Source organism: Trichomycterus rosablanca, chromosome 10 (genome assembly GCF_030014385.1).
Source record: "Trichomycterus rosablanca isolate fTriRos1 chromosome 10, fTriRos1.hap1, whole genome shotgun sequence".
Lineage (NCBI taxonomy): Eukaryota > Metazoa > Chordata > Actinopteri > Siluriformes > Trichomycteridae > Trichomycterus > Trichomycterus rosablanca.
The window spans coordinates 7,008,258-7,033,178 of NC_085997.1; the positions used below are offsets into that span (position 1 = coordinate 7,008,258).

At 39.8% G+C, this 24,921-nt stretch overlaps 1 protein-coding gene and 2 non-coding genes across 3 annotated transcripts; 2 read left to right on the forward strand and 1 right to left on the reverse strand.

Moving 5' to 3' along the window:
• Positions 1 to 1,866: 1,866 nt before the first annotated feature.
• On the forward strand, positions 1,867 to 16,006 carry LOC134321612 (serine/threonine-protein kinase par-1-like). The gene is made up of 13 exons (XM_063003418.1): positions 1,867 to 2,103; positions 2,345 to 2,396; positions 5,284 to 5,381; positions 5,498 to 5,537; positions 5,925 to 6,114; positions 7,524 to 7,691; positions 7,881 to 7,976; positions 8,159 to 8,253; positions 8,965 to 9,337; positions 9,423 to 9,599; positions 9,688 to 9,800; positions 9,917 to 9,948; positions 15,533 to 16,006. Exons 1-11 carry the CDS (start codon positions 1,877 to 1,879, stop codon positions 9,792 to 9,794), a joined length of 1,623 nt encoding a protein of 540 aa, XP_062859488.1. The 5' UTR covers positions 1,867 to 1,876; the 3' UTR covers positions 9,795 to 9,800; positions 9,917 to 9,948; positions 15,533 to 16,006.
• Positions 16,007 to 23,035: 7,029 nt separating this feature from the next.
• Positions 23,036 to 23,108, forward strand: trnak-uuu (transfer RNA lysine (anticodon UUU)). Its single transcript has one exon. It is a non-coding gene; the product is annotated as a tRNA-Lys (tRNA).
• A 605-nt stretch (positions 23,109 to 23,713) lies between these two features.
• trnal-aag (transfer RNA leucine (anticodon AAG)) lies at positions 23,714 to 23,795 on the reverse strand. The gene has a single exon. It is a non-coding gene; the product is annotated as a tRNA-Leu (tRNA).
• Positions 23,796 to 24,921: the final 1,126 nt, after the last annotated feature.

Genomic DNA, 24,921 nt, shown 5'->3' on the forward strand with positions numbered 1-24,921 from the left:
AACTAAGCAGTTAACTTTTGAAATATATTGAAGTGTTTAACCTGCTATTATTCTGTTTTGTGTGGGCAGAGAGAGATTACAATGCCAAAATGTTATGTGTTAATGTTTGTGTTAAAGTGTAATTGATACACATGCATTTATACTTATGCGTATTTATTATAGATCAGACAAGATAAGCAATGTTTGACGTTCAGATTGTTAAATCTTTTTATAATAAAACATTGAAATATTGTAATTACACTCAAGTGTGTACACTGTAAAGTTTGTCCGCGACACCCCCCACCCCAAACAAAAGCTCAGGATCACATTTCATAGGAAACACTCACTGGTCCAAGCTCTCAATCCTTGCACTATAATAAACTGCTTTGGATAAAAGTGCCTGGTAAAAGTTTTAGATGTTTTAAATGTTATAGACATGTAGAATTTAGCATCTTATAACAGCTACATCCAGCATGATGCTGCATTGTAAACGAGTTGAGTGGTTTATCAGAGTGGCCTCCCCAGTCACTAAATCCTGATCCTAAGCCTAACGAGGCATGGACTCCACTAGACCCCTGAAGGTGTGCTGTGGTATCTGGCACCAAGATGTCAGCAGCAGATCCTTTAACTCCTGTCTGTATATTGTGAGGTGGGGCCTCAGACTTGTTTGTCCAGCACGTCCCACAGATGTTTGATTGGATTGAGATCTGGGAAATTTGGAGGCCAAGTCGACACCTCAAACTGGTTGTTGTGCTCCTCAAACCATTCCTGAAGCATTTTAGCTTTGTGGCAGGGTGCATCATCCTGCTGAAAGAGTCCACAACCATCATGGAACCGTCTCCATGAAAGGGTGAACATGGTATGCAACAATGCTTAGGTAGGTGCTACGTGTCAAAGTAACATCCACATGGATGGCGGGACCCAAGGTTTCCCAGGAGAACGTCGCCCAAAGCATTAATAAACATCCATTCCTGCATTTCAGGCCTGCAAAAATTCGCACATTCCAAAAAAAGTTGGGACGGGGGCAATTTAGAGCTAGTAATGAGGTGAAAATACTAAATAATGATGTGATTTTAAACAGATGATTGTAATCATGGTTTGGTACAAAAGCAGCATTCAGGAAAGGCTGAGAGTCTCTGATGAGCAAAGATGATCAGAGGATCTCCAGTTTGCCCACAAATGTGTGAGAAAATGATTAAAATGTTTACAAACAATGAACCTCAAAGAAAGATTGGAAGGGATTTGTATGTTCTCCCTCTACAGTGCATATAATCATTAAACCTTTCAAGGAATCAGGAGGAATTTCAGTGTAAAGGCCAAGAGTGCAAGTTTAATCTGAACGCCCGTGATCTTCCATCCCTCAGACGGCATCAAGAACCACCACTCAACAATAGCTGATATAACCACAATTATAACAAACAATGTAAGAAACTCTATTTTTATTTTATTTACATTTTCTATAGTGTCCCAACTTTTTCTGATTTGGAACTGTATTTTACAATAAATGATTTACTGTGATATTTCATTTTTTTCATTTATTATTAATTTTCATTTATTCCTTCAAGAAAAGAATGAATACATTTAAATGTACTTAATAAGCATATAGTGTAAAGTTACAGTAATTATTAATTACAATACATTTGTGTTGGGGGGGTGTAAAATCATTTTAGTAACATAATGATAAATAAACAAATGATAAAGTTCAGACACGTCCATATTTGGTAATATAGAGGTACACCGTTACCATGGTGACGTTACACCTCAGCCCTCTGCACTCTGCCTCCTTGTGCCATTGTGACATCATCATTCTGATGGCACTGAGGGTTCTAACAGTGAGTACTTATGGAACGAGAGCTCAGTTTAGTTTAACCTTCAGTGTGTGCACATCACTCTCATCATGGCTCCTGAACAGAAGAGATGTGCTACCCACCGTCCCGCTCGAATGCAGCGCTTTCTGGGTATCCCGTGTCGGCGCTGGCCGCACAATCGAGCTCATCCTCAGCCCTTTCAGGATGTTTGTGCTGGAGAAACCGAATCAAAGGGCGGCGTGGAGGCCAAGAAGCAGATCATTATGGAGGGATATTTGTTCAAGAGGGGCAGTAACGTCTTCAAAACATGGAACAGGTCTGTAGAGAGTGAGAGCAGATGATGAGAGAAGTACAAATTAATCACCTCTAATCATCATAGTGATCATGTCCTACATATTTCCTACAACTGTACTGACTCGGACTGATCAATGTCGTGTTAAATCAGAAAACACGAGGATTTAAATCTGATCTATTATTAAATTATTGTATTATTTACAAGTTCAAATGTATTAAATCCATCACGCCGTTGTTTTATTTCTATTATTTCTTTTCTTCAGGCGCTGGTTCCTGATCCAAAACAACCAGCTCATGTACCAGAAGAAGTCTGAGGTCTGTAACGTGTCCTTTACATCAAATAAAATGCTTTATCTGCAGTAAACTCGAGCTTTTTCAGCTGCTTTTCAGTAGTAATGGTCCAGTTCAAATGATCCAGCAGGAGTGAATATGATGATGGAAGCACTGGCAGCTGAAATATTAGAGATTGTATTTAACCTAAGCTGTGTGTTCTAACCCATGAAAATATATACAGTGTATCACAAAAGTGAGTACACCCCTCACATTTCTGCAGATATTTAAGTATATCTTTTCATGGGACAACACTGACAAAATGACACTTTGACACAATGAAAAGTAGTCTGTGTGCAGCTTATATAATAGTGTAAAGTTATTCTTCCCTCAAAATAAGTCAATATACAGCCATTAATGTCTAAACCACCGGCAACAAAAGTGAGTACACCCCTAAGAGACTACACCCCTAAATGTCCAAATTGAGCACTGCTTGTCATTTTCCCTCCAAAATGTCATGTGATTTGTTAGTGTTACTAGGTCTCAGGTGTGCATAGGGAGCAGGTGTGTTCAATTTAGTAGTACAGCTCTCACACTCTCTCATACTGGTCACTGAAAGTTCCAACATGGCACCTCATGGCAAAGAACTCTCTGAGGATCTTAAAAGACGAATTGTTGCGCTACATGAAGATGGCCAAGGCTACAAGAAGATTGCCAACACCCTGAAACTGAGCTGCAGGATAGTGGCCAAGATCATCCAGCGTTTTAAAAGAGCAGGGTCCTCAGAACAGACCTCGCGTTGGTTGTTTAAAGAAGCTGAGTGCACGTGCTCAGCGTCACATCCAACTGCTGTCTTTGAAAGATAGGCGCAGGAGTGCTGTCAGCATTGCTGCAGAGATTGAAAAGGTGGGGGGGTCAGCCTGTCAGTGCTCAGACCATACGCCGCACACTACATCAAATTGGTCTGCATGGCTGTCACCCCAGAAGGAAGCCTCTTCTGAAGTCTCTACACAAGAAAGCCCGCAAACAGTTTGCTGAAGACATGTCAACAAAGGACATGGATTACTGGAACCTCTGATGAGACCAAGATTAATTTGTTTGGTTCAGATGGTCTCAAGCATATGTGGCGGCAATCAGGTGAGGAGTACAAAGATAAGTGTGTCATGCCTACAGTCAAGCATGGTGGTGGGAATGCCATGGTCTGGGGCTGCATGAGTGCAGCAGGTGTTGGGGAGTTACATTTCATTGAGGGACACATGAACTCCAATATGTACTGTGAAATACTGAAGCAGAGCATGATCCCCTCCCTCCGGAAACTGGGTCGCAGGGCAGTGTTCCAGCATGATAATGACCCCAAACACACCTCTAAGACGACCACTGCTTTATTGAAGAGGCTGAGGGTAAAGGTGATGGACTGGCCAAGCATGTCTCCAGACCTAAACCCAATAGAACATCTTTGGGGCATCCTCAAGCGGAAGGTGGAGGAGCGCAAAGTCTCGAATATCCGCCAGCTCCGTGATGTCGTCATGGAGGAGTGGAAAAGCATTCCAGTGGCAACCTGTGAAGCTCTGGTAAACTCCATGCCCAGGAGAGTCAAGGCAGTTCTGGGAAATAATGGTGGCCACACAAAATATTGACACTTCAGGAACTTTCACTTAGGGGTGTACTCACTTTTGTTGCCGGTGGTTTAGACATTAATGGCATTATATTGAGTTATTTTGAGGGATGAATAAATTTACACTGTTATATAAGCTGCACACAGACTACTTTTCATTGTGTCAAAGTGTCATTTTGTCAGTGTTGTCCCATGAAAAGATATACTTAAATATCTGCAGACATGTGAGGGGTGTACTCACTTTTGTGATACACTGTATATACAGCAGCACCTTGTAACTTGACGTCAGTTGGTTCTGGGAGCGGTGTTGAGTTTTAAAGATTATTTTTCTTCATAAGGATGTTTGGGAAACCTGTTAATGCATCCATGGTCCCGTAGAGCTGCAGATATTTTTGTCTCATGTAAAATAATGAGGTTGTTTTTGACACTTAAACACTGAAAATAACACAAATCTAATATTAAACACTGAAATACAATTACAAACAGTTAACCATCAATAAAAATACAATAAAAGCTGTACTTTAGCTTTAATTCTTTATTGTTCTCTGACGCTTCTTTATGCTGGAGATGCTTGATGTTGGAATACCGTATTCCCTTCAGCACTGGCGCATTCACTTGAGAAGGGACAAAACCGCTTTTGTGCCGCTGTGCCGTTATTTCCTATGAAGTGTGACGGCGGTGCACAAAACTTAACGTGATTATTGTAGTAAAACAGCGAGTGAGGAATTTGATTAGTGGAGGAACTTTTGAGCAGTAATAATGAAGAGAAGTTTAGTGCTCCTGTCTCCTTCTTTTACTACATTAAACCACGTTAAGCTTTATTTTGAACCAAAAGTGTTTTAGACTCTGGGAGAAGCTGATTCTGATTCTCACCATTTCTCAGAAGCTCGGGCTGTAACACAAGTTTACAAGTGAAACAGGAAGGACAATCCAGATAAACATATACATGTGGAGCTGTAACACTGGATCTGACGCTTCTTCCACACTAATGCAGATTCAGCTCAGATTCACACGCTGATGAGGTTTTACTGCTGAACAAAGCGGCTGTTTATTGTTCATTTAAAATTAAATAAATAATTCTTTTAAAAAACAAACTATACATGTTGAGTTTAAGGGAAATGTTGAGTTACAAGGTACCGCTGTATATATAAAAAAGGGGGCGGCACGGTAACTATCGTTTTTGTCATTAATGGAAGTGTGTAAAACATGACGTTAAAAGGACTCGTTTGCTAAAGTTTGAGTCGTTTTGCTTGTGCTTTGATTTAAACTGGTATTTTGGAGGTAAAGATGTTTGATAAACTATTTGCCCCCCAGCAGAACCCCACTGTGGTGATGGAGGATCTACGTCTGTGCACGGCTGAACACTATAAGAGCATCGGACGCCGTTTCTGCTTTAAGGTGGTTTCACCTACAAAGTGAGTCAAGTTCACCATCAGCCATGAACATTCATTATAATTCTATATTTATGAGGTATTTATGATAGAGCACGTGTTGTGTACATGTTTACATGTGTGTGTGTGTGTGTGTGTAGGAAATGTGTATTACAGGCTGATTCAGAGGAGAGAAGAGAGGCCTGGATCAGAACTATTTAGAACATCGTCGTTAAAACTGATGATAACAGAAGAGACGACTCCGAGGCCGAGGTGACTCTATTTTAATTCTGTTTTACTCTCATAAACCTCTTTAGAGCATCACTAACACTTTACAGATCGCACACAGTCAAAACGTCCAATCATGACTGTTTTGCTAAGATTCTTTTACATTTAAATGCAGAGAAAAGGAAAATAAATGTCAGAAAATGTCTCACAATCCAGCGCTCACCTTCTAAACACTGTCATTTCATCTCGTTTGTTCATTTTGTGACATCGATGGATTTTCCAGCTTTAAAAACATTAATAATAATAATAATAATAATAATAATATCTCAGTGCACCTCGTCTGTATTGTGTGTTCGACAGGAGCCGGACAGGAAGCTGTCGTCATCATCATCGTCCGGTGAAACTCTGAAGTCGATTTCCATCACATCCCAGTTAAACAAGGTGGTGGATTTAAAAGCAAAGCAGGAAGGATTCAGTAGCTCTGAATCTCGAGGATCTAAACACGCCGAGAGAGACTCGCTACGTCTAAAATCAGTCTTTGGATCCTCAGGTGGGTTCAGGACCCCGGTCAGGCTCTAACGAGAACACTTTTATTGTTTAATCATCTGTTCCACCTTTCTTCCTCTTTCTGATTAATTCCTGCTCCACCCTAAACCTCGTACCCCTGACCATCCACTTCTGACCCTGCCTCTGTACAGCTGAGATGAGTCCTGGCGAGATTGTACTCGAATCTGCTGCAAAGTATGATTCCTTCTCCAATGCGTCTCTACTGCACAGTGGTGAGTACGATACAGTGTGACCACTAGAAGCGTTTTTATTCAGAATGAAATATTAAATGTAATAGATAATAATAGATAGTAATAGTTTTGAGTGAAGGATCCATTTCAGGTTTGATTTAGAACTCGTTTTTAATAAAGATTTACTCTGTGATTGTGTGTAAGATGTAAAGTGATAATACTAACACAAAATACCTTTTAAGTATTTAAGACTCTTTAAAGCTCTATACCGGGGTGTCAAACTCATTTTCACCGAGGGCCACATCAGCATCATGGTGGCCCTCAAAGTGCCGATTGTAACGTATCCTGCTGTGACTGCATTTACTTTTACATTATTAGCATTTATTAGATGCTTTTATCCAAAGCGACTTACAGTACTGGGACAGTATACAGTCTGAGCAATTGAGAGTTAAGGGTCTTGCTCAAGGGCCCAACAGCAGCATCCTGGCATTGGTGGGACTCAAACCAGCAACCTTCTGATTACTAGTCCAGTACCTTAACCACTAGGCTACAACAATGGGCAATGGGCAATTGCTCTCTGCCTTTTAATTCTTGGACAGTTTGTTGTTTTTCTTGGAGGATAAATTCTGTGTTTGGTGTATATCTTTATTTATATTGGCCTCCTTTACCACAGACACGCCTCATAACACAAAAGAGGTCGGCACGGTGGCTCGTTGGGTAGCACTGTCGCCTCACAGCAAGAAGGTCCTGGGTTTGATCCCCAGGTGGGGCGGTCCGGGGTCCTTTCTGTGTGGAGTTTGCATGTTCTCCGCGTGTCCACGTGGGTTTCCCCCGGGTGCTCCGGTTTCCTCCCACAGTCCAAAGACATGCAAGTACATTTCCTCCTTCTGCTTTAGTTTTGGGCTTATGTGTAAATATTTCTCAGCATCACTTGTTGGAAAACCGCCTCAGTTAAACGCTGGTGTAGAAACACCGCCATCTAGTGGCGGGATGCGGTCACGTTGCGGGTCACAAAATCCACATGCATTGTGGGAGATGCAGTTTATGTAGGATTTTACAGAGTATTTTAAGACAATCAGACGTCTTTTAAGCTCACACGGGCCACATAAAATGACGTGGCGGTCAGATTTAAGTTTGACACACGTGTTCCATACAGTTGTTCTACATCTGACGTGTTGGAGATCAGTTACTAACAGTGATTTAATGATGTTTGTGTAAACAGTAGCTGGTGATAAGAGCAAGACTTCAGTCCAGAGGAGCAGCTCTCCTTCTAAAGTTCTGACCAGATTCACAGCTTTTATAGAACGAATCTTCTCTACTGTTGGTGAGGTTGTACTCGAACCTGCTGCCGAGTACGATTCCTTCTCCGATGCGTCTCTACTGCACAGTGGTGAGTACGATACAGCACGACGACTAGAAGCGTTTTTATTCGGAATGAAATATTAAATGTAATAGATTGAAGTTTTGAGTGAAGGATCCAGTTCAGGTTTGATTTAGAACTCATTTCTAATAAAGATTTACTCTGTGATTGTGTGTAAGATGTAAAGTGATAACACTAACACAAAATACCTCTTTTAAGTCGAGATTGCCGGAGCTAGGGTCCGACGGACGCCACATATCAGAGAAAGCCTGGAGCAGGAACTGAGCACGTTCTCCAGCTACTTCATCCACACAGGTCAGCCAGATGTCTTTTAAGCTCACGCGGGCCACATAAAATGACGTGGCGTTCTAAAGTTTACGTAGGATCTTCTAAAGTTCTGTCCAGCCTCACAGCTTTTATAGAACGAATCTTCTTTACTGCTTCATTAATAACTGAGAAAAGTAAACTTTATACAGAGGACTTTAACTGTTTTACAGAGGACTTTGATAGACGGTACCGAGTGGGAAAGCTCCTGGGGAAAGGCGGCTGTGGTTCGGTTTTCGCAGGACTCCGGAAGATTGATGGACAAGAGGTGAAATATTTATTCGGCTCTGCTCAGTGCCACACAGGAAGCGTTCATCATTACAAGCTGCATCGCTGAACGTACACAACGACTTTACATCTCATCAAACCTGTAGTTAAAAAGCGAGCGCTTCTGTTCAGCCTCTCGGTTACGGTTGGTCGAGCTGTAAAGTCTGTTCCCATAATATTCCTTTATGATTTTATTCATGAAGTTCTGCATGTAAAGATAAAAAAACAAATGTTGACCAAAACTAGGTGTCCATAAACTTTTCTAACATTAACTAACACACCTCACTGAGTCAGGCTCCAGATACAGATTACATTTACAGCACTTAGCGGACGCTTTTATCCAAAGTGACTTACAGTACAGTGACAGAATACAGTCTGAGCTATTGAGGGTTAGGGGCCTTACTCAAGGGCCCAGCAGTGGCTACGTGGCAGTGATGGGGCTTGAACCAGCGACCTTTTGATTATTAGTCCAAAACCTTAACCACTAGACTACAACAGCCCACAATACATCTAATCAATCTGTCTGTCTGTCTGTCTGTCTGCCTATCTATCTATCTATCTATCTATCTATCTATCTATCTATCTATCTATCTATCTATCTATCTATCTATCTATCTATCTATCTATCTATCTATCTATCTATCTATCATGCCACTAGGCCTGTTGACTATTGGTTCCAATCCCACTCTAACCATGTCTGCTTATATTTTAGCCTGGAGAGAAGAACAGCCTCCCAAAAGAGGTGGCGTTAATGCTGATGGCGTCCGAGCCACCTCGCTGTGAACACGTCCTAGAGCTTCTGGAATGGTTCGACACTCCAGAGTGTTACTTCCTAATCCTGGAGCGACCCGTCCTCTGCATGAACCTCTTCGAGTACCGCAGAGACGACGCCCTTCCTGAACGTCTGGCTCAGATCATCATGCGGCAGGTGGTTCTCGCTGCACGTCACTGCCAGGATTGCGGGGTTCTTCACCGAGACATCAAGGAGGGGAACCTGCTGGTGTGTTTGGACAGATTAGAAGTGAAGCTCATTGATTTTGGGTGTGGGGACTTGCTCAAGTCGAGCCCCTACAGGGGATTTTCAGGTAATTGTACCTCAGAGGTCAGTAGTTATGAGACACAGATGAAAGCTGTGTGTGACCCTCACTGATCTCTCTCACTTTTACTCAGGAACCTTGTTATACGCCCCACCTGAATGGTTCAAGCGAGGTAAGTATCATGGCTGCCCTGCAACTGTCTGGAGTCTGGGGATCTTACTGTTCGTTTTAGTGTGTGGAGAGATGCCGTTCTGGAACGAGAGGGAGATCACTGCTGGACACCTGAAGTTCAAACTTGGTGTGTCTAAGGGTAAGAAGATGCAGGACGTTCACATTTAGACTTGTGTACACACAGTTTCCATCAGGATTTTGATCTGAACCGATTACTGTACCCAAAGCCTGCCGTCATCTGATCAGGAGCTGCCTGAGCAAGAATCCAAAGAAGCGGCCCAGCCTCGAGAAGATCCTGGAGCACCACTGGTTTCCAGAGAGCCTCAAGAACTAAGTCCAGGTCAGTCCAAACAGATAGGAACAGACCTCAATGGATTTAGCTGAGAGACTGTGTTAGCATGTAGCTCAGATCACGTGTATTGTGAGTAATCGTTAATCTGTGTTTTTATTCTACAGGCACCTGTAGAATTTTAGCAGCTGGATCATAGGTGAGCATATCAGTGACTGATGTTTGCTTCCATGTAATGTTGGAGAAACTCTGGACTGATGGAGATCAGCAATATTTTGTGGATCGGCTTGACGAGTCAGTCGACTGAATAATCCAGACGTTTTTCACGCTGCGTTTCATCCGTTTCACCTGTTAGATCATTATTATCCTGATTATTATCCTGAATAATAGGAATCATTATGTTTTAAGTCGCTATTTTTCTCTAGGACCTAAAAACTGAGGTCAGAATGAATCTAAATTATTCTACTTTCAATCAAGACGTTTTATAAGCTGATGTGACTGCAGCGCTCCATCACCTGAACCTTAATACAGACGTGAGTGACGAATCACGCTTCTCCGTCTGGCGATCCGATGGACGAGTCTGGGTTTGGTGGTTGCCAGGAGAACGGTACTTGTCTGACTGCATTGTGCCGAGTGTAAAGTGTGGTGGAGGGTGGATTATGGTGTGGGGTTGTTTCTCAGGAGTTGGGCTCGGCCCCTTAGTTCCAGTGAAATTAGTTCCTTAGTTCCTCTTAATGCTTCAGCACACCAAGAGATTTTGGACAATTTTATGCTCCCAACTTTGTGGGAACAGTTTGGGGATGGCCCCTTCCTGTTCTAACATGACTGTGCACCAGTGCACAAAGCACAAGCTCCATAAAGACATGGATGAGCCAGTTTGGTGTGGAAGAACTTGACTGGCCTGCACAGAGTCCTGACCTCAACCCGATAGAACACCTTTGGGATGAATTAGAGCGGAGACCGTAAGCCAGACCTTCTCGTCCAACATCAGTGTCTGACTTCACAAATGCTGTTCTGGAAGAACGGTCAAAAATTCCCATAAACACACTCCTAAACCTTGTGGAAAGCCTTCCCAGAAGAGTTGAAGCTTTTATAGCTGCAAAGGGGGGCCGACATCATATTAAACCCTATGGATTAAGAATGGGACGTCAGTTCATATGCATGTGAAGGCAGACGCGCGAATACTTTTGGCAATATAGTGTATATTTGGTCGGTTGTGGTGGAGCTGTCCACGTTCTTTGTTTACATGGATGAAACAGAAACAAATCCACCAGTCTTTTCCCTTTTGATCTTGGATGAAACAATCAGAGTTTATCCGATGCTTTTAATCCACTGTAATCGTCACAGTTGCTGAGGAAGCGTACTGCCTTCAATGTCCATGCGTGAAAACTCAAGAGACGAAGTTCACGGCTGATACAGCATAAACAATGTCACTAATCGACTGCAAGATGTTAATATAAGACTCACTGTCCGTTTGTCTTTACACATCAACAGAGATCCTAAACAGGTGTTTTACCCGCTTACATGACACTTGTTTCACGTCGCTATTTTCTCCACTTTTTTCTTCTTTTTCCACCCACTTTCTCCCGCTCTTTTCCTGACCTGTGACCCTTCATGCTGATTGGCTTAAACATAAATCAAACGTGGGCTATACATACACTTTGCTTTAAACAGCATAAAACAACCAGAACATTATTTACAAAACAAATAAGAACAACTTATTTACTAGTTATGAATTAACATAAAACATTACACAAACACACAATAACTTATAATTCTCCAATTTTGAAATGTCTCTGAGGTTTTATCTGAAATGACTTTTTTGTTAAAGTAGCGGTAAGTGACTTTTTGATGGTTTTTTATCTGGTGAACTGCTTTGTAAAAGATCAACAGCTAAAACTCACGACATCCCCTTTAAAATGCAAGAGGTAACAGGATCGATGCCCGCATTCTCCAGTGCATTATCACATAATCATTCACAGACAACACGTAATACGAAAGTCGATGCGTCATTGCTCAGTGAAACGCAGCATCAAAAATACGTTCAGTCTGTTCAGTGTTACAATGACATTTACGCTCTATATTCACTCAAATCGTTTTGTTTAAATTAGGGCTGTCGAAGTTAACGCGATAATAACGCATTAACGCGACCTCAATTTAACGCGATTAAAAAAATTAGTGCCATTAACGCAAATTCTAGTTCATGTTGACACTTGACTGGTAGAACAAACGTTTTAATGTCGGACTTGCCACCGTTTTTCATTTGCGGTTTGTTAACATAATGTAACCGATCGTGGTAGTGATGCACTTGCATAATAAAGAAATAAATACACGCTATATTCACAAGTTGTCGGGAGCAGAACACTTTATTACACTTAATTAACTTCTTCTTCTGTACCGAATACCGGAAAGCTGAGTCGAGCACGTTAGTTCATGAACTATGGAAGCCCCAAAGGGTCAAAACACACTCACTTCGTGTAGAAACGTCCATCAAACCATCGTCACGATACAACCACAGACAAGTCTGATACAATAACTACGCCTTATCCCACCTAAAGCACCGCTGATCTACAATGTTTGCTGATGGAGAAATTCTAACCTACAATCTGACATTTACTGCCTAGTATGTGAGTGAATAAAACTCCCTTACAGTTTTCTCTTGTCCCAGCAGTTTTTAACATCAGTACATTTAGCATAAAATGTGTTCACCATTTTAATTGTAACATTTCACATAAAAATCCTTGTTTTCTATAACATTTACACAGATTTTTTTTAATGCGATTAATCGCGATTAACTATATGAAATTCTGAGATTAATCGCGATTAAAAATTTTAATCGTTTGACAGCCCTAGTTTAAATACATTTTTCATTTGTTTTTAATTGGCAAACACACAATAACTTATTATTATTCAATTTTGAAATGTCTCGGAGTTTTATCTGAAATGACTTTTTTGTTAAAGTAGCAGTACGTGACATTCTGATGGGGACAGTGGTAGCCTAGTGGGTAGAGCAAGGCCCTTAACCCTCTCTGCTCCAGGGACATACGATGGCTGACCCTGCGCTCTGACCCCTGCTTCCAAACAAGCTGGGATATGCGGAGAAAGAATTTCATTGTACTGTACAACTGTATATGTGTATATGTATATATGACAAATAAAGTATATCTTAAACTGCTTCGTAAAAGATGAACAGCTGGAACTCACGACATTCCTCTTAAAATGCAGCATCAACCCCTAAGCTATGCAGCATCAACGCTCTGTTAGTACATTAAAATTTACAAAGAGTAAAGGATGTTTTTTGTAATAAAAAAACTAAGACTAACTAGGACTAAGATTTGTACTAACTGTTGTATCTTTTCACATTATTATGTATGGTAGAGGGTTAAAGATGTAAATTTGTATAAAGTATGAGCTGTCAGAAGTGGGATTTGAATACACACCTCGAGGGAAGACTGTGACCTGAACACAGCGTCTTAGACCGCTCAGCCATCCTGACTAGCTAAGGTATGAACAATACCACCTCGCCCCACATGGACTAATATTTGCATAAACTGCTTAATCTTTTCACATTATTATGTATTGTAAATGTACTGACTGTAACCCATTTGCTGCACTGTACACTTTGTCACTAGGCTGTAAACCATATATCAATCGAAAGGGAGCCCCATATGAAATCTCCAACTGACCAAAAAAATTTTTGGGGTGGACCATTCTTAGCACTGTAACGGCACTAGCATGTTTTCTCTAGTCTGAGTGTATTAGGTACAGCCTTCTTGTTGGGTTTTTAACTGACTGGATTATTTATTAAGATTAATAATTATTCATTAAGAACTCAAACCCTGTTTGTGCTCGTTGTAGGCTATTCAATTGTCCACTAGATGACATAATATGAATACAGTTAGAAAGTAAAACGATGTCTGTTTCGAGCAAAGTTTCATCGCATGCTGACCTGTGTGGAATACAACTGATGTATGTAGCACTAAGAAGTGTTTCTTAAGGGTTTTTTTAGGTGTTCTTGGTAGAACTGTTTCTACTTGAAGAACCATTTAGTATAATTTAAGGTTCTTTGCTAACTCAATTTGATTTTTATGGATTTTTTTATTTTGCCACATATAAATGCACATAACATTTTAATGACTGAAAAACCATCTTGCAATTGATACAGGAAAAAAGTGTGTGTGTAAGCAGCAACATACTTCACCTAAAATTTTATCTAATCACCTTCAAGAGAGCCGAAACAGGTATAAAACATTTTATATTAATTCAAGTTTTACAGGACAAGGTATGTTAAAGTTTGTAATTTATGTCATGTCCTTGTGAGGAATAGCTCATTTGGTAGAGCATCAGACTTTTAATCTGAGGGTCCAGGGTTCAAGTCCCTGTTCGGGCGAGTTCCTTCTTACTGCATTAGGTAAGCGGTAATGTCCCGTACGACATGGTTTATTTAGAAAGTTGAAGAATTTGTACTTTGTGAGATATTTCTAAGTGAAATAGCATGTACTTGATCAGCTTGAAATAATAGCACACTGTATGTGTAACATGTTCTCCACCCCAAGTAGTTGTACGTCCAGCTGTTTCAAACAGACTGTAGTAAATAGAGGACTGTTTAAATCTATTTATGTGTAGCCTAATAATGCGTTTTAGATATTAATACCCACATATTTTATGTTGCCTTAAAGACTCACTTGAATCCTGACCTAATTTTTGATGCTGCGTTTCATTAAGCGATGCCGCAACGGGTTTCATATTATGTGTTGCCCTTAAATAATCATAATGTTACTGGAGAATGTGTGCATCGATCCCGCTACCTCCCGCATGCTAAGCGAGCGCTCTACCATTTGAGCTAATTCCCCTCACAAGGAACCCACCAAATTGTAATGTACTAACAGAGCGTTGATGCTGCATTATAAAGTGAGGGTGCAACGTGTTTACAGTTTTTAACAACTGTTTACACACATTTTCAAAACTCTGTGTCTACTTTTCAAAACTCTACACACAAAACCCACAATTGCTCACACAAAATGCAAAATGCCTCAGATCTCCAGCAAAATGACACACGACATTCAAAATGTCATAAACACATCTCAAAAGCAAGCATTGACCTCACATTGCAAACACTTTTGTCATAATATGACATTTTGGATACATCATGTACACACTGTTGTTTAAAACCTAAAGCTCTTCTGTCTTTCATGGGATTCTATGTTTATTTCCATACAAACATGCAGAGACAAGGTGAAATATACTCACAACACACATAAGCAGTATAGAAACCAAAAATATTTATTTTTTCCAAATCATTTGCTGCTCTGAATACAATATTTGCACAGCACATAAGAAGAAAAAACATCCAACCACATGTAGTTGGAGAGAAACCAAACACGTCTACCCACAACTTTGGAATAATCTTCCTGCCTCTGTTCGGGATTCGGACACAGTCTCAATGTTTAAGTCTAGACTGAAAACATATTTATTTTCTCAGGCTTTTGATTAGTATAGACAAAGGCGCAGAGCTTGGGGGTTCTTGGTCATAGAAACTTGTGGTGATCAGGGATGTTGGGTTGCTGTCGTTCTGCCTCTCTTGTCCGATCACTCCCGTTTGGGTAGGAGAGGTGGGCGCTGATGTCCTGTGAAAGCCTTCATGACCTTGTTACCTGCTCGCTCTCCCTTTTAGTTATGCTGTAATATTTAGGGCTGCCGGAGTCTAAAACTCTCTGTAAAACTGTTTTACTTAACTAGCATTGTACATTATTAACTACATTCTTTGTTGTTTTACTCCAAAGGCATTCTGATGGAAACCTGTTTACCCGCCGAGGTTAAGGATTAAAGTCGAGACTGCCGTGACAACGATGCTGCTCCTGCTGGATGTGACGGGTCTGGAGTAATTGCACCAAGAATGACAAGAACTCACTACAGACTTTATTGAAGACTAGAGCGAATAACAACTCTATTATTATTTATTTATTTATCTATTTATTACCAGTTATAACTTTTAGATCATTTAATTCTGTGTTTGTATGCTTTGTGTAAATCGTGTATTTATTTAAAGTATCCTCCAGACCACCCAAGAAGGATGGGCCCTGCTGAGTCTGGTTCCTCTCAAGGTTTCTTCCTGTAATTTTCAGGGAGTTTTTCCTTGCCACAGTCGCCCTCGGCTTGCTCAACAGGGGTTTTCGTATCTGTTGGTCCTGGATTTTGTAAAGTTGCTTTGAGACAATGTCTATTGTAAAAAGCGCTATATAAATAAAGTTGACTTGACGACTTGAAATCTATGAAAAAGCTGATTTCAAACAAATGATTTTATTTTTTACCAAAAAATGTGTGTGTGTGTTGGTTGGGGGGAGGGTAGGGGTTGGGTGTGTGTCTAGGCTTCATCTCTCCTCCGGGCTCGAACCCGAACCCCTTGTGGTCTGCCTCTACCTCCAACTCTCCTGGCTCTCTCTGCGTTGTCATTCATTGTTCAAAACAGACATCTTGACATCTGACCTATGCTAAGCCAATGATTCGCTGGTGTTCAATAAAGTAATGAGTGTTTGCACATGTGAGGAGTGAGAGTGAAGAACTGGTGATTTAGTGTGGCATTTTGATAGGTTGTGTTTGAAAAAGGAAATCATGTTAATTCCTGTTAGATTTTTGTGTATTAGGTAGAAAATAGTGTGTGGAGTTTTGCAAAATGTGTTTTAGGAAATTGAAAACTGAGTCAGACACTGAGAATTAGTGTATGGTTTTGCAGATTTGGTGTGGGGTTCTGGTGTTTGAAAGACATGTTTAGAAAGTTGTGTGACAAGCAAATATTTAGTGTGTAAGCAGTTGAAAAAAACTGTAAACTCACGTACTCTTGTTTATACACTGCCTGGCCAAAAAAAAAGGTCACCACCTGGATTTAACTAAGCAAATAGGTAAGAGCCTCCCATTGGATAATTACTGCATGGGTGATTATGTTTTAGCTGGCAACAAGTTATTTAACCCTAACTGATGCAGTGAATAGCTTCTCATTTGTTAAACAACCATGTTGAAAGATACATCCTGTGGTCGTGGAAAAGATGTTAATCTGTTTCAGAAGGGTCAAATTATTGGCATGCATCAAGCAGAGAAAACATCTAAGGAGATTGCTGAAATTACTAAAATCGGGTTAAGAACTGTCCAACGCATTATTGATTTTTTCAAATTGGCATAGAGGGTTAAAGATGTAAATTTGTATAAAGCATGTGCTGTCAGAAGTGGGATTCAAATCCACACCTCTATTGGAGACTGCGACCTGAACGCAGTGCCTTAGACCGCTCGGCCATCCTAACTACCTGAGTTATTATCAACACACCCCACACGGACTAAGATTTGTACGAACTCCTGAATCTTTTCACATTATTATGTATGGTAAATTTACTGACTGTAACCTATTTGCTGCACTGTACACTTTGTCACTAGGCTGTAAACCATATATTAATCGAAAGGGAGCCCCATATGGGCACTCCAACTGACCAAATAATGTTTTTGGGTGGACCATTCTTAGCACTGGAATAAACCAGCTTGTAGTGTCCGAATAGCTCGGTCGGTAGAGCATCAGACTTTTAATCTGAGGTCCAGGGTTCAGGTCCCTTTTCGGGAGAGTTGGTTCTTACTGCATTAGGTAAGCGGTAATGTCCCGTACTACATGGTTAGTTTACAGTTTTTCTCAATTGCTTTGGTGCATTTGTTTGATCAGAATTAAAATTCTCATAACTGTTAGTTCAACCTCCACAAGATTTAGTCATTTGTGCACATCACAGTAGCAGTTTCTCATTCCTTCCAACAAACTGCAAATGCTTTTGGACATGCATCAATTGCTTCCATACAATTCTCTGCTGTTTTATAACATTATCATTTGCTTATGTCATGTCAGTCAAAATGAACTATACTTATGAATGCTGAATAGTCATTCCTTATGAAACTAATAGTCCTCATTTCATTGCTTGAATCATTACATACAAAAATGTTGAACTAGTTGTCAAAATCAGTATGTTGTATGTTCCAATTCAGTTCCAATATGTACTGCAATATTGTTTACAGTTGTGCACAGCTCTACCCAAAGTGTGTTTCTTATGTTTGTTGTAAATAAGTTTGTACTTGTACTGCTTTAGCACAATGCTGTGAAGAAATTAGAATTGCAAAGAGCATATGCAGTAAAAATGTGATTGTTTACACAAATGTGATTGTTTACACACATTTTCTGAAAGCTTGTCTCATACTCTCAAAACTCTACACACAAATCAAAAAACACACACACAATGGGCAAAACCCCTCAATTCTCCTGCAAAATGAAACTTTACATTCAAAACAATGTTTTCTCTTCTCAAAATGGTATTTTGTTTTCAGATGACACAGACAAACCATCATATGAATAGCCATTTATAAGAACCAGTTGAACACTGATGTGCTCAACATAAAACACTATGATGAATGGAAAACACTTCTTCTCCATTCATCATAATTACTTGGGCCTTTTTTTGTTTAGTGTTACACTTACTACTGACAGTACATACATACGTGTGTTGTAAAATATTTTGGAATATTGTTTTTATACTCAGAACACACAAATACACGGTAACAAATGTATTTTATTTTTCCCACAAAAACAATGTACACAGTGTACATCCCAACCAAAACAAAGTTGCACATACAGTGGTCTACATACAAAAGAACAGAAGAATTTACTGTATACAGTTACAGTAAAAAAAAAAAACGTTTTGAAATATCTCATTGTTTTCTATTATTTTTCTTTGTATTTGCCATAATGTTATGGAATTATTTTCTAGGACCATGTTCATGATTTCAGTTTCCTGTTCAGGAGACAGAAGACGTTCCCGTCCACCTTGTGTTGGTAATCTTTCAGTTCTGCAATAAAAATAGTAAAATACTGTAAATACTGTATTATTCCCAAATAATTGAAACATACTTAATTTTTACAGTCCTACAGAACAGTCCACATGCAATACGGCACTACTGTACTCATTGAGTACTGTATTGATATGCAGTACTGCAGTTTTGTAGTGAGAGTAGATTTCTTACCTGTTCTCATTTCGGAAAGTCTGGATGATGGATGCTACAGTGTACCTGCTCAAATTTGGCTGTACTCTTTGCCCAGCCTTTGTTAGACCATGGTTGACCACATGGTCAACCAAAGTGGCTCGGATCTAATCAGAGATTACTGTCACTGGCCTTCCTCGTCCTCCCCGTCCTCCTCCTCCTCTTACTTTTACTCCTCTGGCTCTGCCTCTGTTTCCAATGTTGGCATCCATTGCTCCAAAACAGAAGAGCTCACCTGTTGGCCTTTTATACTAAAGCTCTGATTTCTGATTGTTAACCTGTGTGACAGGTGTTTGCCCATGTGATGAGTCAGTGTGCATAGTAGGGCAATTAACGTTAGAGTTAGGAATAACAGAATGTTCCTTGTGAAAACAAGAGATTTTCTTCATGAAAATTGTGTGTAGTGTTTTGAAAAAGTGTGTTTTAGAACTGCAATTTAAGTGTAAAGCAGGAATTGTGCTTGTAGTTTAGCAGAACTGGTTTAGGAAGTTGGTGCATGAGTTACATGTTGTGGTCATTGTGTCTCAAGTACCAGAATTTGTGTGTAAACAATCGAGAAAAAGTGTAAGTGTCTTGTACCCATTTACCTCACTAAATACAATAATGTGTAACCTAACTGTAGATTTTAAATGGGTGTGCTAATAGTGTATAGTGCTGTCTTGAGCATTTTCAGGTAGTGTCATTGCATTGAAAAAAACACTTACATAGTGAACTGTCATAATGAAAACATGACAAAGCCATTTGACTAACTTGTTCATAAACAATGGTGTTAGGACTTTTTATTTTGATGACACTGACACTTTCATTGACATGAATACTTGCTTTTGAGGAATGAACTCTCCATTTTAAGCAAGTGACACGCTTTTGCAGGTTATACACTAGGTTTTGCAGTTTGTACTAATTGTTTTGAGAAATGTACTTACTGTTGTGCAAATGTTACAGTTTTTCTCAGTCGATTTGGTTCATTTCTCAGATCAGAATTGAAATTCTCAAAACTGTTCATTCAATCTCCACATCTCCTTGTCACTTGTGCAGATCATAATAGCATTTCTCATTGTGTTTCACATTTTGCAAATGATTTTGTACATTCATGCAAATGGTCATGCAATTGTCTGCTGTCCTTTGCATTATCAATTGCTTATGTCATGTTTATCAAAATGTGTTCTACTGATTGTCTGTTGAATTGTCTTACCCTCCAAAACATTTAGGCTTTGGGTCATTGCCTAGGTCATTACATGCAAAAGTGCTGAACATGTTGTCATAATCTCTCAGGCATAATTTGTACATTTCTATGAAACTTTTATGGTAAATTTTGGTAATTTATCATAAATTGATTAAATTGTTCTCAGGTGAATCTTGGCTTTCAGTTAAGAAGGGGAATTTGTGAAGGTTTAGATCAACCAATGGTCAAACAGCTCTCAACCATAGGTCAGAGGTACATCTCATGAACCTTCAATTGACAAACATATATAGACACAAAACATTGCAATGTCACAAAGTCTCACAATGAAAAGACAAGGCTGTGTACAGGGTGAACAGCCAAGAAGAAGGGTAAGGCTGTGTGGTGGAAGGCTGAGGGGACAAAACAGAGGAAGAGGTAGGAGAGTCCATGCCACTCTAACACCATCAGGCAATGGTTTGCCATTCATTATCGAATGCTGATGGTATTCCTCCCACCCTACTCCCCATTCCTGAACCCAATTGAGGAGTTCTTCTCAGCCTGGAGATGGAAGGTGTACGATCACCAGCCGTACACCCAGATAAACCTGCTGACTGCCATGGATGCAGCTTGTGAGGATATCACAGCAGATGCCTGCAGAGGCTGGATTAGGCACTCCAGGAGATTCTTTCCACGCTGCATTGCAAGGGAAGATATCCAGTGTGACGTGGATGAAAACGTGGCCCAACAGAGAGGAGCGTCAGGATGTATAGAAAAGAAAGCACTATAATTCCTTAAGTTGTTGTCTCAGGTTGTTTTGAATGTTTAGAGTAAGTTTCTAATTTTGTAGTTTTTCCTCTGTGTTATAGAGTGCTGCCAAACAGTTGTCTGTCTTTCCTGAATTTCTATCTGATTTTTTTGTCAACAGATTGCAGTGCGAACAATACAGTAAAATAATATTACTGTATAAATTTGATTCCAGTCCAATTTCTTGTTGTCAGTCTCCCACATACAGTCATGTGTAACTTTGTGTTCTGTGTAAGTTTGTATTTTGTGTGTAACACGTACCGTTTCAATTGATATGCCACAGAATGTGCAGCGTTCTTGTAATCAAAAGCTTAGCTAGTTTCCATCAGAATATACTTACAGTGTACACTGTTGCACTGACAACATGACTAAGTATTTTTACTGCCTTGTTCATAGGCAATGACACACAGACTAGACATTCTGATGGCACTGACAAGTTGATTGACATAAATATTTGCTTTTGAGGCTAAAACAAAGAATTGTGAGCGAGGTATGTGCTTTTGCAGGTATTTCATTGAGTTTTGCTGTTTGCACTAACTGTTTTGAGAAATGCACTTGTTGTGATGCCAATGTAAATCATGATGTGAGAAATGTACCAAATCGACTGAGAAAAACTGTAATAGTGATGTGAGAAATGCACCAAAGCGACTGAGAAAAACTGTAAGTTATACATTACTGTATTTAGTGAGGTAAATGAGTACAATACGTATGTTTCACATTTTTACTGCATATGCTCTTTGCAATTCTAATTTCTTCACATCATTGTGCTAAAGCAAAGTACAAACTTATTTACAACAAACATAAGAAACACTTTTTGGGTAGAGCTGTGCACAACTGTAAACAATATTGCAGTACATATTGGAACTCAATTGGAACATACAACATACTGATTTTGACAACTAGTTCAACATTTTTGTATGTAATGATTCAAGCAATGAAATGAGGACTATTAGTTTCATAAGGAATGACTATTCAGCATTCATAAGTATAGTTCATTTTGACTGACATGACATAGCAAATAATAATGTTATAAAACAGCAGAAGCAATTGTATGGAAGCAATTGATGCATGTCCAAAAGCATTTGCAATTTGTTGGAAGGAATGAGAAACTGCTACTATGATGTGCACAAATGTAAACTCACACACTGTTGTATGTGCTTGCATGACTGTAGGACGAGTTCTCAGTGCATTACCGTAATATCCATAAAATGTGTTCTTGCGATTTCAGTGCAGAAAAGTTTGTGTAGAGACTGCAGCAGCGGATACTGTGTTTGTTTAGATTTTATGGTCATACTTTATCAACAAGTTTAAGGTAAGTTTATTAAAATAAACGGGTCTTTTTGTATATTAGCTTCTGGATATTTTCGGATGCTACGGACAAAACTGTGTTGTACTGCTATGATGATACGACTATGTTCCAAACCCTTTTAGACTCTTCCACCACCGTTAGCGCTTCTCTCAGTTAGTTTAGCTCATTAAATATATTATCCACAGTATCGCTTACTTTTACAAACCCAATTCCAAAAATGTTTAGACAGAAGAGAAAATGTCAATGTAAATAGACAGCAGTTTGTAAAAGATGTTATTTATATTCTAGCATACAAACATACATCGCTCCAAAAATGAATGAACGCTTCAGCCAGGGTTGCCAGATTGCGCATTTAAAAGCCTCCCAAAATGCATGGAAAACCGCCCAACATACTCACGAAAAACAGCCGATAATCAGCGCTTAAACAATATTAAACCAGTTAAACATGATCTATTACTGCTGATATCTCACAAATCAGTGATTATAAATTATTAATGGCATTTGAAATAATAATAAAAAACTAAGACTAAGAAGTCTTAAGGGTTTTTTGTGTTCTTGCTAGAACTGTTTCTACTTGAAGAACTCTTTAGTATAATTCAAGGTTCTTTGCTAACTCAATTAGATTTTTAGGGATTTGTTTCTCTTGCCACATATAAATGCACATAACATTTAAGGACTGGAAAACAATCGTGCAATTGATACAGGGAAAAGGGAAAAAGGTGAAAGAAAGGAATCTGTTTGTAATCTACCTTCAAAATTCTCCTCCAGAGATGTTTTTTTTGTGTGTGTAAGCAGCAACATACTTCACCTAAAACTTGATATAATCACCTTCAAGAGAGCCGAAACAGAAATAAAAACATTTTATATTAATTGAAGTTCTACAGGACAACATATGTTAAAGTTTGTAATTTAAGTCACATGCTTGTGGGGATTAAAGCAGGTTGCAGAGCCCGGATAGCTCAGTCGGTAGAGCATCAGACTTTTAATCTGAGGGTCCAGGGTTCAAGTCCCTGTTCGGGTGAGTTGCTTCTTACTACATTAGGTAAGCGGTAATTTCCAGCATTTAACCAGCCACAGCGAAGAACTGTTGGAGTAGCGACTAATCTTAACCCATCAGATACACAACCGTTCTTTTGTTACAGTAAGCTTGCAAGCAGAGCAACAAGACGGTCAGTATTTAAGGGCTTCCTTTCTTACAACATTTCTTCTGCTAAACCATCGTGCTGTATGCTTAATTTAAGACTCCGTGGTGCATCGGTGTGTTTGAGCTTGTTTAAAAGCTCATTGGCTTTAGAACGTATGCTGTTTTCACAGTGTCTGCGTTCCATTTTAGGTATAAACACAGTTATTGGGTGAGTAAAAGTTTTTTTTTTTATTATGCTTTCTATTATATCATAGTTGCATGTAGTCGGAGTGATGCTAGAGATAACAGCAACGATACAAAGGTACACCAAGTTAAGGTTTGTGTGCACAGTGCGGTCGAACTGTTTCATGTTACATAAAAAAAAAAGTTAAGAAAGGTTGTGGGTCGAAAAGGGCCAATCGCGTGTGCCACACTTGGGATTGTGATTGAGTATACGTTGCATTGGGTGGGTAAACATGGAGCCGGCGTTGAAAAGCATGAGTTGGCAGCGGTGGGATTCGAACCCACGCCCCCGAAGAGACTGGAGCCTTAATCCAGCGCCTTAGACCGCTCGGCCACGCTACCACTGGTTAAGGGGTAGATTGAAACAAGCAACTATGTATGCAATTTCTACCTGCATTTTCCAATAGAAGTCAAATCGCCACACTTGTGATGGAGCACAATCTACACCAAACTGGTAAACATCATGAGTTGGTGATGAACTTTCTTCTTCAGACTGGTTTTTAAATGAAAGTCAAAGAGACGGTAGGAGCCCAGATATCTCAATCGGTCGAGCATCAGACTTTTAATCTGAGGGTCCAGGGTTCAAGTCCCTGTTCGGGCGAGTTGCTTCTTACTGCATTAGGTAAGCGGTAATGTCCCGTACTACATGCTTAGTTTAGAATGATGAAGAATTTGTACTTTGTGAGATATTTCTATGTAAAATTGCATGTACTTGATAAGCTTGAAATAATTGCGCACTGCATGTGTAACATGTTCTCTACACCAACTAGTTGTTTTAAACAGACTGTGGCAGCAGGGGTGCCGCAGGTGCCGCAGGTGGCATGTGCCACCCTATGCCACCCCGGTAGATCCGCCCATGGGTACCGTTGACACCACATCATATATCAATAGAAAGGGAGCCCCATATGAGCACTCCAACTGACCAATTTTTTATCAAAATATGCTATCGGCGATCGGCGATATCTCCTAAAAGTAGCCGATCCGATCGTGTGATATATAAAGATCACGTTAAGTTAACAGCTCAGTGGATTGATCCAGACTTTGAGCTACGACGCCAACCATCACATCACCATTCATCATCACCATCGTACAGAAACCACAGTGAAAGCTCTTCATGACCTAAAATAACATCATTAACGTTGTGCATCATACATACGATGTAATTTTGCTGATTGTAATATTTACTTTAAAAAGATAATTCAACCCGGTCACATCTGAGTCGATTCTATCAGCACGTTATATAAACTCCTGGTTCACTTTGGTAAATCGGAAGCAGTTCTTACTTGTGATGTAGATGAGAACAGAAAACGTTACAGAGCCAATCAGAGGCAAAAGTTTATTCATTACCAAATTCGTTAGTTCAGGATCATCTGCTGAACTTTTAGCTCCACAGACGGAACGAGTCTGACGGTCGGTTACAGATCTGTGGTAATAACAGTTTAATTAAGCTTTTTAATGAAGCTTTTTA